We start from the raw sequence: 13,863 nt of genomic DNA on the forward strand, positions 1-13,863 counted from the left end.
AAGGTGCCCGGCCCCTCACCCTTCTCCCAGCCCCATGGTGGGGCCATCTCTGGGGGCACCCACCCCCAAAGTGCGGCTGGCTGTTTGGGGGCACTCAGCCCCACATCCAGCTCCACGGCGGGGCCGTCTCCCAGGGGTGCCCAGCCCCATGGAGAAGCCGGCTGTTTGGGGGCACCCAGCCCCACGGCAGGGCCATCTCTGGGGGCACCTGGCCCCCCCAGCCACAGCGCAGCTGGCTCTGGGCCACGGGCGCCCCCGGGGCCTGGCTGGCCGGAGTCGCCCCATTGCCTCATCGCCTGAGTCACAGCCGCTCGGCTCCCATCCACTGACCCGTTTTTCCATTTCCTGGCAAATATTTACCACGGTCTCTGCAGTAACAGGCCCCCAGGCTGCGGCAGGGCCACGGACGCCCCTGGCCCGGGGAGCTGAGCCCCTGCCCCACGGCGCAGCAGCCCGGGCCCCCTCTCCAACCCCACAGCCACCTCGGGCCCCCGTGACGGACTCTGCACTGGCCGGGGCCGCGGGGTCCCCCGGCCGCGGGAGGCCGCGGGCACCTCCAGATGCCACGGCCCGGCTACGGGGCCACCTCACCGGCCCTGGCCCCGGTGCCCCGCCGGGGGCTCCCTGAGGGCGGCCCGCGGTGGCTGATCCTGCCCCACGTGATGCCGGGTCCTGATCTCATAAGAGCCTTTGGACCCGAGGCCGGGGCAGCCATGGCCAGCCCTGCGCCTCGCACCGTCCTCATCACCGGCTGCTCCTCCGGCATTGGCCTCGCCATCGCCGTGCGGCTGGCGCGGGACCCCCAGCGCCGCTTCCAGGGTGAGGAGTGGGCAGGGGCTCGTCCCTGCCTCCCCTGGTGCCGGGGGGGGGACGGGAAGGGCCCTGCGCCCCCCACCGGTGCAGTGGGAAGGGGATGGGAGCCCCCCAGGCCAGGGCATCCCGGCAGCGTGGGCCAGGGAGGGTGCAGGCTTTGGGGCTGGTGCTCGCCCCATCCATCCCCACCGGCCTCTCCTGCCCCTCGGCACCAACCCCTTTGCTACGGGGCAGCTTGGGGGGCACCAGCACCGCGGGGCAGCCCCGGAGCCTATTCCTCCCCACGGCCCCAACACGACTCCCAGCCAGCATGCAGACCCCTCGCTGGCAGCACGAGGGCTGGGACAGCCCCATGTGCCAGGGCGGGCACGGAGCCGGGCATCACATCCGTGCCATGGGCACATTTCCCATGCTGCACGCCGTGGCAGGGAGCACAAGCACCCACTGCCTAACGACTCCCTTTGCACGCAAACATGCTGCAAACACTGTGCACACACGCACCCTGCAGCGCCATGCACGCGCGCACACGCGTGTGCCTGCAGATCTCTGCACCGGGGCTGCCCTGTGCGGGTGGATTAGCTGGGGGGGGGGGGGGGGTATTAGCAGCTGCGTTACCCAAGCGGCTTAAGGAGCATCCCGGCTTGACCCTCCAGCCCTGGCGGTTCTGGGCGCAGGGGGAGCGGGGACAGGCGCAGGGCAGGGTGTCAGCCTGCGGCGGCAGCGGAGGCCACCAGCGGCGCTGCCCCCACCCCGTCCCCACCACAGTCATCGCCACCATGCGCGACCTGCGGAAGAAGGAGAAGCTGGAGGAGGCGGCGGGGCCGGCGCTGGGCCGGACGCTGAGCATCCAGCACCTGGACGTGTGCAGCGACAGCTCGGTGGCGGAGTGCGTGGGCAGCATCCCCGGTGGCAGAGTGGACGTGCTGGGTGAGCTGGGGCGCGGGGCCGGGGGTGGCGGGGGTGGCAGGGGCGGCTTGGCGAGCCCCCCTCTGCCGCAGTGAGCAACGCCGGCGTGGGGCACGTCGGCCCCGTGGAGAGCATCAGCGTGGAGGAGATGAAGCACCTCTTTGACACCAACTTCTTCGGGGCCGTGCGGATGATCAAGGCCGTCCTGCCCGACATGAAGCGGCGCCGGAGCGGCCACATCGTGGTCATCAGCAGCGTGATGGGGCTGCAGGGTGAGGCGGGGGCCGCGCGGCGGGCAGGCGGGCGGCAGCAGCGGTGGGGCCCCCCAAGCTCAGCCGCTCTGCGCCAGCAGGCATCGTCTTCAACGACGTCTACGCCGCCTCCAAGTTCGCCGTGGAGGGCTTCTGCGAGAGCCTGGCCGTGCAGCTGCTGCAGTTCGACGTCTTGTGAGTGCGCGGGGGCAGGAGGGGCCGGGGCCCCGCTGGGAAAGCGGAGGCGAAAGCCGGGAGCCCGGCCCCGACGGCGCCCGGCGCCCCGCAGCATCTCCATGGTGGAGCCGGGACCCGTGAACACCGACTTCGAGCGGAAGCTGCTGGAGGAGGCGTCGCGCCGCGAGTGCGCCGGCGCTGACGCGGCCACCGTGCGGTACTTCAGGGACGTCTACCTGCCGGCCTCGCGCGACATCTTCGCAGCGCTGGGGCAGAGCCCCGAGGCGGTGGCTGAGGTGGGGGCCGAGGCGGGGGCCGGGCGGGGGGCCACGGCGGGCGCCCCCGGGGCCGGCGCTGAGCACCGCGGCTCCCGCAGGCCGTGGCGCGTGTCGTCGGGGCCCAGCGCCCGGCTTTCCGCATGCAGACCAACCGCCTCTACACGCCGCTGGTGGCCCTCAAGTACGCCGACCCCTCGGGGGACCTGTCCGTGCGGACCTTGCACCGGCTGCTCTTCCGCTCTGGCAGCCTCCTGCGGCTCAGCGTGAGCGCGCTGCGGTGCCTCACCTGCGCCTGCTGCCGCCGCGGGGTCACCCCGGCGTGAGCGCCGCCCCCACCGACGACCACCCCAACGAGGGGGCCCAGGGGGACTTTAGGGAGTCACGAGGGGGGGCTTTGGGGAGGTTTGGGGAACCGGGGGGGGGGTTGGGGAGCCCTGTGGGGGTCTTTGGGGAACCAGGGGGCTTTAGGGAACCTTGAGGGGGATTTCAGGAATAGGGGAGCTTTAGGGAACCAGGGGCCTTTGTGGAACTGAGGAGATCTGGGGAACCAGGGGGGCTTTGGGGAGCCCTGGGGGGCTTTGGGGAACCAGGGGGCTTTAGGGAACTTGGGAGGGTCTTAGGGAACCTGGGGGGGGGGGCTTTAGGGAACTGGGGGGCTTCGGGGAACCAGGGGGCCTTAGGGAACCTGGAGGGGATTTCAGGAACAGGGGAGCTTTAGGGAACCAGGGGGTTTGGGGGAACTGGGGAGATTTGGGGAACCAGGGGGGCTTTGGGGACCTGGAATGGCTTTAAGGAACCTGGGGGGGACTTTGGGGAACCAGGGAGGTTTAGGGAACCGGGGGTGGCTTTAGGCAATGGGGAGGGGTTGAAGAAACCAGGGGGGCTTTGGGGAACTGGAGAGAGATTTAGGGAACTAGGGGGGCTTCATGGAAGGGGGGGGTCTTTCAGGAACCTGGGGGGGCTTTCGGGAACCTGGGGGGGCTTTCGGGAACCGGGGAGATTGGGGGAACTGGGAGGATTTAGGGAACATGGAGGGGCTTTAGGGGCCCGGGAAGGGCTGCGTGACTCACTCCCGAGCGCCGACCTCGGCGGCGCAGCAATAAAACGCGCTTGGCCGCAGCTCGGCGACGTTGCCTGGCCCGGGGAGGGAGGGGCGGCGGGGGCTGCGTCACCATGGCAACGGGCGGGGCGGAACGCGGCGGGGCGGAACGCGGCGGGGCGGAACGCGGCGGGGCGGAACGCGGCGGGGCGGAACGCGGCGGGGCGGCTCTGAGCGCGCCGGGCGACGGACCGGCCGGAAGTGCCCGGCCGGAAGTGCCCGGAGCGCGCGGGCGGCGGCGCCGCCGGAAGTGCCGCCGTCCCGCATGGTGGCGGGTGGGAAGCGCGCGGTGCAGGCATGGGGCGGGCGAGCAAGGTGCGGCCCGGGGGGGATCGGAGTGACCGGGGGGCGCGGCGGTCCCGGGGACCCGGGGCCCGGGCCCTGCACTGGGGGGGGAGGGGGCGGTCCGGAGGGATCCGGGGTCCCGGGGGGCGGCCGCGCCCTCCCTGCGGGCCGGGGGGGCCCGGCCGGGCCGGGAAGCGGGGGGGGGGGAGCAGGGTATCGGACCGGCCCTGGAGCGAGGCAGCGGCCCGGTCACCCCGGGGGAGCGGGAGGGGCTGGGAGGGGGGCGGCTGTCCCGGGGGGCAGCGGTCGGGGTCCCCCCCGGGGGCAGGAGAGGATCGGGGGGGCCTGGCTGTCCCAGGGTCTCCTTGGGGGCAGGAGAGGATCGGGACAGGGGGGATGGGCTGCCCCGGGGAGGGATGCTGCCCCGGCGCAGCGGTGCGCGGGTCGAGGGACACGGCTGTGTCCCGCGGCCCCCCCCTGCCCTGACCCCCGCTGCGGCCGCAGACCAAGAACCAGAAGAAGGAGCGGGCGGCCGCCCTGCACAACGCACAGCAGGAGTTCGGCACCGTCCCGCACTCCTTTGTCTTCCACCGCGGGCGCGTGGGCAAGAATGTGCGGCAGCTCATCCTGGACGTGCGGAAGGTGATGGAGCCCTACACCGCCCGGGCGCTCAAGGTGAGCTCGGCCCTGCCCCACGCTCCGCCGCCACCGGGTCCTGGCTCCCCCCGCCTCGCCCTGGGCTCCTGGCACGGCCGGCCAGGTCCAGCGGGAGGAGGACGACGGGTTCGACCTCGGCTGTGTGCTGCAGGTCCGGAAGAAGAACTCGCTGAAGGACTTCGTGGCCGTGGCCGGGCCCCTGGGGGTGACGCATTTCCTGGTCTTCAGCAAGTCGCCATCAAGCATCAACTTTGTGAGTAGCAGGTGCCACTTTGCGTGCGCCTGCACAGGCAGCGTGGGCCCCGGGAGGACCCTTCTCCTGCGGCCGGAGGCTCCTCCGCAGCAGCCGGATCTGCAGCTCGGCCCTTGCTAACACCTCTCCCGTCTTGGGGCCAGTTGAGCGGGAGGCGCCGGAGCCCTTTTGGGGATCCCTTCCCTCTCCCGGAGCAGATGCAGATGATGACAAAACTCCACTGAGTTTCCGCCGTGATTTAGTTCAAAGTAAACGCACTGATGCATCTGCGGCATCATCGGGGCGGTGGGGAGGGCTGGCGGCAGCTTTTCCTGGGACTGAGCGCCTGCTCCTTTCCCCCTGCAGAAGCTCTTTCGCCTCCCTGGCGGCCCGACACTGACTTTCAAGGTCACGCAGGTGGGTGCTGGGCGACATCCCGGAGGAGCTGGAGCTGTTTGCCTTCCCGCTGGCCGGGACGGAGCCCCCTTCCCTGCCCGCACGGGCGGTAACCGCTCACGGCCGTCCCTCCGCTCCCCAGTATGTGCTCATCAAGGACGTGGTCTCCTCGCTGAAGCGGCACCGCATGCATGAGCAGCAGTTCACCCACCACCCGCTCCTGGTGCTCAGCAACTTCGGCCTCCAGCAGATCCACATCAAGCTCATGGCCAGCATGTTCCAGAACATGTTCCCCTCCATCAATGTCCATAAGGTAAACGAGGCGGCGCGACGTCTCCCCCGGCGTCGGCGCAGTTCTTAGCTGCAGCCTCTCCTCCTCCCCCTCCGCAGGTCAACCTCAACAACATCAAGAGGTGTTTGCTCGTCAGCTACGACGCGGAGACGCAGCTCCTGGACTTCCGGCACTAGTGAGTGCTGCGCTAGCCCCCAGCACCCCGCACGTCCAAGTCCCCAGGGCCGGGAGTGCAATCTCCCTGGGTTCCCGTGATGAGGATACGGCTGCTGATGTCCCCGTGATATCGCAGAAGTAAACACTCTGAAGCATCCAGCTGTTCTTTGCTACCGCTTCCTTCCTTGGCGGCTCTCGGCCTCTTGGTGGCAGCAGGCAGCGCGCAGGTGGTTTCCCCTCTGCAGTGCCCAGCCCCGGCTGTCCCATAGTGCCCCACAGTCATCCTCAGGTTCTGGGGACGGCACCAGCGCCGTTTCTTGGGTTGTGTTGCAGTGGTTTGTCCCCAAGCCGCTCTGGGCAGTCTCTGACCCATTTGCATCCTGCCCCCACAGCCTGCGGCTGCCTGGCCCCGCAGCGCGCGGGGTCCGTGCAGCGCCTTGACCCTGACCGCTTCCTCCTCGCCCTCGCAGCAGCGTGAAGGTTGTGCCCGTCGGCGTGAGCAAAGGCCTCAAGAAGCTGCTGCAGGAGAAGTTCCCCAACATGAGCCGCCTGGAAGACATCAGTGAGCTGCTGATCAAGTAAGCGCGGGGCACCCGGCTCCCCGGTGGGGGCAGCAAGAGCGGCCTGGCCCTTGCACCACGTGTTGTTCTCCCGGCAGAGACATAAACCTGTCTGAGAGCGAGGCCGAGCAAGACGGGACCCACAACATCCTGGAGCTGCCGCAGGCGTACGCGGGCCGAGGGAACATGAAGGCGCAGCAGAGCGCCGTGCGCCTCACTGAGGTCTGGGGGGGATGATGAGGGCGGTGCTCGTCCCCCCGGAGGTGACGACACGGAGACCTTGACTTACCCGTGATTGTCCAAGTAAACGTTCTGATCCGGGGGGACGCCGCGGCCATGCCGGGAGCCGCGAGGGCTCCGGGCGGAGCCTGACGGGACTCCCCACGCCTCTTTCCCGCAGATCGGGCCCCGCATGACCCTGCAGCTCGTCAAGGTGGAGGAGGGACTGGCCCAGGGCAACGTGCTCTACCACAGCTTCAGTAAGTGCCACCAGCCCCTGCCGCGGCCCAGGGCTCTCACCCGTCCCGGCAGCCTGCCGGCGCAGCAGCTGGGGCCTCCGTCTCTCAGCACCGTTCCCTCCCCAGTTCACAAGACGGAGGCAGAGGTCCAGGAGATCCTGGCTCGGAAGGAGGCGAAGCTGCAGCTGAAGGTGGAGCGGCGCCAGAAGCAGGAGGCAGACGTGGAGCGCAAGCGGCAGCAGCGCGAGGCCCACAGGTGGTGGTGGGGCAGGGTGGCGGGGCACAGCGTGGCGCAGCGCACTGAGCCAAGGCTGACACCGGGCATTGCAGGAAGAAGAGCCTGGCGGGGATCCGGAGGAGACAGGGGCAGGACGGCGACAGCGACGCTGAGGATCCTGGGGCACCAGAGCAGCAGGATCCGGCCGAGCAGTCGGATGAGAGCGATGCAGAGTATTACCGGCAGGAGGTGGGCGAGGAGCCGGACGAAGGTGAGTCCCGCAGGGGAAGAGGTTGAGCTTCCCGCGTCCTCTCCTCGCTCCGGGGATCCGCTGATGATGCAAAAACCCTGAGTTCTCCATGATCTCAGTTCAAAGTAAACGCACTGACACCTCCCCGCTGGGACACGGGGCAGCTCCACCGCTGCTCCCTCTCACCGGTCCCAGCTGCACCTCTGATCCTCTCCCTCCTCCTTTCGTGTCTCCTCCCAAGATCTGTTCCCCAAGCGCACCAAGAGGAAGCGAGGACCCTCGGGCTCTGCCCTGCTGAGGAAGCGACAGCGTCCCAGCCAGTTGGAGCAGCCCAGTGCTGCCGCTGGCCCTCGCCCTGTGGTGCCCGCCCACCAGGCCAAGCACGGGAAGCCACGGCCACGTGCGAGAGGCCCCGGACAGACAGACTCGCGGCCCCATGGTGGGACGGGGCGGCCGCAAGGAGCACCCGGGCGAAAGCCAGGAAGAGGACCCAGGCGTCCAGGCCACGAGGGTGGACGTAAAGGCCCCAAACTCGCCACTTCCAGACTGACGGGGCGAGGGAAGCTGCTGACAAAGGGGAAAACTGTTTTCAGGCGGCCGGGGCATGCCAATAAGGGGAAGCGCTGAGATGCCAGCCTGCTGCCGCGTGCACAGACTAAGGGGGAAGGGGTAGCTGCCTCCCAGAGGCCCTGTTCCTCCTCCTGCGCAATACAGTGCTCTAAACAACTGCGTGTTGCTCTGCTGGGCTCTGGGCAGGGGGGAGTGGAAACATCATGTCGTGCTCTGGGCTGCAACAGTTCCCTTCGCTGCCCTGGGCTTTTTGCTGCTGCAGAGCCGCCCTTTTCACGATGCTCTGAGTGTTTCGTGATTGAAGCGCCACTCTCCCCACCGCAGGGCCCTGATTTAATCAGCCGGAGCATATCTCTGGCTCCATCCCCCGGACTGAGCACCCGGCCCTGCCCTGGCAGGAAGGAGACGGGAGCGGGCACCTCCTTCCCCCTCGGCGCGCCCGGGCAGCTGCAGGGCTCCCCTGTGGCGCTGCCTGGCAGAAGAGGAAGTGCCCGGCCCTGCTGGGGCCCCCAATCCCGCCGCCCCAGGGAAAGGCCAGGTGAGAGGGGCCCAGGCAGCCACGGGGCAGAGACCTGCAGCGTAGGGCCCAGCTCCCATCCCGTGCTGTCCCCAGCGCAGGGCAGGATGTGACCCTGCCGTGCCTCACTCTGCTGAGAAGGGACGGACCGAAGCTGCTGAGGGGAGGAGACAAGCGAGCACCGGGGCTCAGTGTGGGAGCAGCGGCACAGGAGCGGACCCCGCGGTGTAGGCAGGACAGGGTGAGCGGCAGGGCTGCAGTGGGCGGGGGCGGAGGCCGGGGCCCAGTGCAGCGGGGCTGGGGGCTGCCAGAGTGCTGGGCTCTGTCCTGCGGCCCAAGGGGCTGGGCAGCACTGCCGGCCCCAGGGGCTGCTGCTGGGAACCTCGCTCCTCTCCGCTCCCCCTCCGTGGGAGCAGGGCTGAGGCAGGCTCCAGCCTCGCTGCAGGCTCCAGCCCTGCTGCAGGGCTGCGGGGCTTCAGTCCGGGCGCAAGCAGGCGCTCACCAACCCGCGTCAGCGTCCCCGCTTTGCTGCTCGCCTCCACTAGCTGCTCTCAGCCTCCGCTTCGGCTCGTGGTGGTTTGTCAGCTGTGCTGCACGCGGCGGTACCTCGCCGGCGTGCCTGCCGCCTTCTCACGCTGCTTCTTGCGCTGCTCTTCCTCTGCCCTCGTTGACACCTGTGCCGTGCGGCCTCCGCCAGGGTCGGCAGGGCCTAACCCCGTGCCCCCTCCCACAGCCAGCAAGGCGGCACCGTGCAGCCCCCAGATGAATGCCTCAGGCAGCCGCTGCGACAACTTCAGCAGGTTCCAGGAGGAACTGTGGCCTGTGCTGGTGCTGCAGTTCCCACTGGCGCTCTTCGGCAATGCCTTTGCCATCTACCGCTTCGTGGTGCACGAGCGCTCCTGGCACTCGGGCATCATCTACTCCTTCCACCTGGCCGTCAGTGGCATGCTCTACTCGCTCTCGCTGCCCCTTCTGGCAGCGTACTACTACCCCCCCAAGCACTGGCGCTACGGGCCGGTCCTGTGCAAGATGGAGCGCTTCCTCTTCAACTGCAACCTCTACGGCAGCATCTTCTTCGTCACCTGCATCAGCCTCAACCGGTACCTGGGCATCGTCTACCCGCTGTGGGTGCACGGGCGGCTGCAGCTGTACCACGCCAAGGCGCTGAGCGCGGCCGTCTGGGTGCTGGCCGGGGCGCTCTCGGCCCCCACGCTCGTCTTCTCCGAGCTGCAGGGCAACGCGGGCAACACAGAGTGCCTGGGCAGCGCCTCCCTGGAGCAGCTGCCCCGTTTCTACCCCTACAGCCTGCTGCTGGCCGTGCTGGGCTGCGGGCTGCCCTTCCTGCTCACTGCCTCCTGCTACGCCGCCATCATCCGCACCGTCTTCCGCAACCCCCACATCAGCCGCCTGGAGAAGCGCAAGGTGGGGCTGCTGGTGGGGGCGGGGGTGGCCCTCTACGCGCTCTCCTACCTGCCCTACCACGTCTTCCGCAACATCAACCTGGGCCGCCGCCTGCCGCGCCCCGGCCCGGAGGACTGCGCCGTCTCCCAGGCGATCCACACCGCGGCCCAGGTCTGCAAGATCCTTGTCAACCTCAACATCTGTGTGCACCCGCTGCTCTACGCCGCCCTGGCCGACAGCATGCAGAGCTGCTGCGGCGCCGGCCCTGCGAAAGCGGAGCACCCGGAGCACATGGAGCTCCGGCGAGGAGCCTAGGAGCCGGGGAGGGAGGCCGTGGTGGCCTGGAGACGTGGCACAGCCCTGAGGTGGACAGGGCTGGGCACAGCCCTGGCCCGGAGGCACATGCTCCCCTCCCGGAGAGGGCAGTGGGGCTCCCATGCAGGGAGAGGAAAAGCCTAATGTGGAAGAGCTGGAATTAAAGCTTATACCACCACCACAGCCTCGTGTCACTTTTTGACTGACCTCAGCCCTCGAGCTAGCCGAAACACTGGGCGCCCCGAGCCTGTTACCCCCAGGAAGCAAGGGAGCAGTTGCGCTCTGCCCCATCCTGCGTCGCTGGCTTGGGCGCTGCCAGCCCCAGCACAGTAGTGGCAGGACGTGCGCCACATGCCTCTGAGCCAGACGCAGCCAAGGTGGCAATGAGTCAGCAAGCAGCTCCTGGGAGGCGTCTGAAGGCAGCGCCCGGCCCAGTCCGGCAGTCAGACGCAACCCAGGGCTTCCCGCGCACGAGTACAGAGCCCGCCAGGCTCACGAGGGGGACGGGGCTGCTCCCAGCCTGGCACGGACGCTCAGGGCAAGTCCCTCCCGAGGCGGGGAGGCGCGACACAGCGACACGTTCGTGCATACCACACCACATGCCTTTATTTAGGGATGCTGATCGCTCTAGACGGGAGCCAACAGCGACAGCACAGCGGGTTCAGTTGGTGGAAGGCCTGTAGGGGAGGCAGAGACCGCAGTCAGAACAGGGGCAGCCGCACGCGGACCCTCCAGCCCACGTCAGCAGAGACGGGTGCGTGTGTGGGTCCCCCCGTGGCGGGGACGGGCTGCGTGCTGCCCCTGTCCCTCCAACCCGCCCCGCGCGCTTACTTGGCCCATTCCACGTTGAGGATCAGATGGTCGTAGCCAAACCCAGACACCCCGGCAATAGCGCGGGCCGCATCCTCCCGGCGGTGGAAGCTGATGAAGGCAAAACCCTGGGCGGGATGAAAGCAAGGCGGTGAGGGCAAGCGGGGCGTCTCCCCCCAGCCCTCGCGAGGGCCGAAGGAAATCCCTCCCTGCCTGTCTCACCTTGGACTGCCCGGTGGTCTTGTCCTTGGCTAGGTAGATCCTAGAAATGGAGCCGAAGGGACGGAACAGCTCCTGCAGGTCGGTCTCACGAGTGTCCTCGGACAGGTTGGTGACACGGATGGTGGCATTGTCGTCAGCTGGGACACAAGGATGGGCAGGTCAGGGCCGCTGGAAGGGTCGGGGCCATGCGCAGGGCGCCAAAACCCTCGCCACCCCCGAGCAGCGCGGCCTCACACGCAGGGCACAGCCGAGGCCCGCAGCGGGCGCGGAACGGCAGAGCCAGGACGGGAGCAGGGAGTCCAAGCGCGCGGACGGGCTGCCCCCGCCCCAGGGACGACGCTTACCCCTGCGGTTGGGCTGCATGGACTCCCCGCGGCGGCTGGCTCCGTCTCGCAGGCTGGGCGGGACGTACTTGCCCGTCTTGCTCTGCTGGGCCTGCACCGGCTCCGGCTCTAAGGACAAAAAAAGTGACATTAGAGCGACTCCCTGCTCCTTCCTGGGGCGCCACAGCATCACGGTGAGGCACGGAGGGGCTGGAACCAGCCCCTAACCCCAGCTCCAAAAACCAAATCCCCAGGGAAAGGACGAATCCAGCTGAGGCAAGCGGATACAACACTACGCCGTGGCCGCTGTAAGCCGAGCCAGGCCGTCACAGGGCATAACGAGGGGAGTGCTGCTCCGCTGCAGGCAGGGGCTTCGCCCCACGCCCGGGGTAAGGGATGCCGTACCTCCCGGCAGCTTCTCCTTCTCGCCTGTGGACAGCCCCAGCTGCTCGGCCAGCTCCTTCTGCATCGGCCCCAGGGTGTCCTTGTAGGGGCAGCGCGTGGTCCAGTGGTCGCCCTTGCAGATACGGCACGACACGATCTTCTGCCCCTTCAGCTTGTTCATGGGGTCCTCCTCCTCCTGGCAGTTCAGGTCCTGGGCACAGGAAAGACCCCTCAGCACCGCGGAGCCAGACCGTCCCCGCACCGGCTGCCCAGGGCTCCCCGCGTCCCGCCAGCTCCCACCCCTCCGGACTCACCTCCTTGCTGGTGATGAAGGTCATAAAGACGTCGTCGCTCACTGTGGTGGTGGCCACGTTAGGACCGGGGGCATCGAACTCGGAGTTGCCGAACTTCTTCCAGTTCTGGGGAGAACCAGAGGCTACTCAGGAAGAGGGAAGGTTGTGAGGGAGAGACCCACTCGCGTGACATGTTCCCGAGTGCTGTACAATGCTTGGGACAGGGCAGCCCCACTAGTGCTGAACGCAGAGCAGAAACCGCAAACAGGAAGGAAAGTGACCCTTAATAATGGATAAGAGATAATTTGGGGAGACGGCAAAGACATCGAGGAGAAGGAACACTCAGAGCGAGAGGGCTGAGAGAGGAAGCAATTTCTACCTTTCTTTTTCCCTACAAATACGTCGATTCCTCTGACCCTGCACAGAGTGCACTCACCTTCCTGCGGGCCACCGCCTTGGAGGCCTTCCTGGTTTCAATCCGGAAGGTGCGGATGATCTGCAGGGGTACAACAGAGCCTGTCACCACAGAAGGAATGGCCCACGCATGGCAGACACGCTTTGGGCCCAAACTGGAGCAGCCTGAGGCAGAGCTGAACCCCAGTCCGATGAGATGCCCTCAGTGCAGCCCCCCGGGACCAGCCCAGCCCTTGGGAACGCCTCACATCCAGCTGCACCGGCAGGACCAAGCCCTGAGCCGGGGCACAGCGGGGAGCGGCGCCCTCTTGGGAAAGAGGGACAGGAGCTCTGCCGCGGGGAGGGCCCCAACCGCTGCCTGGGCTGCGCTGCTCACCTTCACCTTGCGCCCATCCTCCTCCTCCCGATACTCCGTGATGGTCTTGATGTTGCCATTGATGAGCTCCTTTGGGGAGGGCAGTGGACCTGCAGGAGGGGAGGCGGTGAGCCGGGCACAGCGCGAGCAGCCGCCGGAAGAGCCCCGCACGCCGCAGGCGGCTCTCACCTCCTTTCAGCAGCTCGGCCTCAGCGCTCAGGCTGCCGCCCAGCACCCCACTCAGGGGAATGTCCTTCAGCAGCTCGCTGGTGATGCATTTGTCTATGGGAAGAGAAGCGGGGGCTCACCACCGGCACGGCCCCGGGGGCAGGCGCTCCCCACTCCCGTCCACACAGCTATTCCCTCCTGCAGGTGACATGCAGCCATCGAGGGCCTTCCCCACTTCATCCTGCGCGCCTGGCGGGACAACTGCATCCTGGTGTCTTCCTGGGCACCAGGAAAAGGGTAGGAAATATCAGTCACTCCAACCTCCTCAGCTTCCCTAAATCCTTGACACAGGTAAGAGACTCGGAGAAGAGCCCTGCTCCCTGTCCTAGGTCGGGTATAATCTGATTTTATGGATCAGCTGGAGAGAAGGGAAGGGAGATTTGGGCCTGTTGTGAGCCTTGGATGTAAGCGAGTGTCTTAGGAGAAAAAGCTGCTTCTCTTGGGTCTGGGAGTGGAACAAACCCCAGGTAACGAGCCGGGAAGAGGAAGAGCAGGAATCTGCCCGCAGCCAGCGCCGCTTACCGTCGTCTCCGCCCTCCTCTTCCACCTGGTCGGCCCAGCTGGGCTTGGAGCTGCGGAAACGCCAGAGCCTGAGACCGGCCCCGCCGGCGGGGAAGCGGGTCCCACCCGCCTCGACACCCGCCCGCGTCCCGGCCCCGCTCCCGCCTCACCCCCCGGGCCCGGGCCCTGCCGGCGGCCGGGCCCCGCCGCCCCCCCGGGCCCTGCTGGGCCCCGGTCCGGCCCTTCAGCCCCCCCCCCCGGGCCCCGGCCCGGCCCTTCAACCCCCCCGAGCGCGGCCCCCCCCGGCCCGGCCCGGCCCGGCCCCCCCCCCCGGTTCCCGCCACCGCCTCACTCGTAGTCGCCCGTCGGCATCGCGCTCCCACCGCCGTCACGCGCACCGACCGGAAGGACGCGCCAGCATTTCCGGCGCCGCCGCTGCCGGAAGCGCGGCCCGGCCGGAAGGGGCGGGGCAGGGCGCGACGCGCGCGGACTCCCGGGAGCGG

At 68.4% G+C, this 13,863-nt stretch overlaps 3 protein-coding genes across 3 annotated transcripts; 2 read left to right on the forward strand and 1 right to left on the reverse strand.

Annotated features, from left to right (window-relative positions):
• Positions 1 to 713: 713 nt before the first annotated feature.
• RDH8 (retinol dehydrogenase 8) lies at positions 714 to 2,795 on the forward strand. Its single transcript, XM_067314680.1, has 6 exons — positions 714 to 819; positions 1,579 to 1,740; positions 1,812 to 1,991; positions 2,072 to 2,165; positions 2,260 to 2,443; positions 2,524 to 2,795. Exons 1-6 carry the CDS (start codon positions 714 to 716, stop codon positions 2,746 to 2,748), a joined length of 951 nt encoding a protein of 316 aa, XP_067170781.1. The 3' UTR covers positions 2,749 to 2,795.
• Positions 2,796 to 3,766: 971 nt separating this feature from the next.
• On the forward strand, positions 3,767 to 10,008 carry P2RY11 (purinergic receptor P2Y11). The gene is given in 13 exon segments (XM_067314587.1): positions 3,767 to 3,839; positions 4,314 to 4,484; positions 4,618 to 4,719; positions 5,065 to 5,115; positions 5,237 to 5,407; positions 5,485 to 5,561; positions 6,013 to 6,120; positions 6,201 to 6,324; positions 6,503 to 6,581; positions 6,687 to 6,920; positions 6,923 to 7,048; positions 7,269 to 7,647; positions 8,402 to 10,008. Coding segments are annotated over 13 exon segments (3,069 nt in total). The 5' UTR covers positions 3,767 to 3,821; the 3' UTR covers positions 9,831 to 10,008.
• Positions 10,009 to 10,414: 406 nt separating this feature from the next.
• On the reverse strand, positions 10,415 to 13,804 carry EIF3G (eukaryotic translation initiation factor 3 subunit G). The gene is made up of 11 exons (XM_067314694.1): positions 13,713 to 13,804; positions 13,382 to 13,431; positions 12,821 to 12,913; positions 12,653 to 12,741; positions 12,299 to 12,358; positions 11,884 to 11,988; positions 11,591 to 11,780; positions 11,207 to 11,314; positions 10,863 to 10,999; positions 10,662 to 10,768; positions 10,415 to 10,507 (listed from the first exon to the last, which is right to left on the reverse strand). Exons 1-11 carry the CDS (start codon positions 13,730 to 13,732, stop codon positions 10,492 to 10,494), a joined length of 975 nt encoding a protein of 324 aa, XP_067170795.1. The 5' UTR covers positions 13,733 to 13,804; the 3' UTR covers positions 10,415 to 10,491.
• Positions 13,805 to 13,863: the final 59 nt, after the last annotated feature.

The sequence above is a fragment of the Apteryx mantelli genome, chromosome 36 (assembly GCF_036417845.1).
Source record: "Apteryx mantelli isolate bAptMan1 chromosome 36, bAptMan1.hap1, whole genome shotgun sequence".
NCBI lineage: Eukaryota > Metazoa > Chordata > Aves > Apterygiformes > Apterygidae > Apteryx > Apteryx mantelli.

Excerpts from the sequence above, each read along its gene's own strand:
- RDH8 (XM_067314680.1), top strand. The coding sequence starts at position 714 with ATGGCCAGCCCTGCGCCTCGCACCGTCCTCATCACCGGCTGCTCCTCC. Across the intron at positions 1,992-2,071 it reads CAGCGTGATGGGGCTGCAGG|GCATCGTCTTCAACGACGTC; the intron begins GTGAGGCGGGGG and ends CTGCGCCAGCAG. Across the intron at positions 2,166-2,259 it reads CTGCTGCAGTTCGACGTCTT|CATCTCCATGGTGGAGCCGG; the intron begins GTGAGTGCGCGG and ends GGCGCCCCGCAG.
- EIF3G (XM_067314694.1), bottom strand. The coding sequence starts at position 13,732 with ATGCCGACGGGCGACTACGA. Across the intron at positions 12,914-13,381 it reads AGAGGAGGGCGGAGACGACG|ACAAATGCATCACCAGCGAG; the intron begins GTAAGCGGCGCT and ends CTCTTCCCATAG. Across the intron at positions 11,315-11,590 it reads GAAGGAGAAGCTGCCGGGAG|AGCCGGAGCCGGTGCAGGCC; the intron begins GTACGGCATCCC and ends TTTTGTCCTTAG.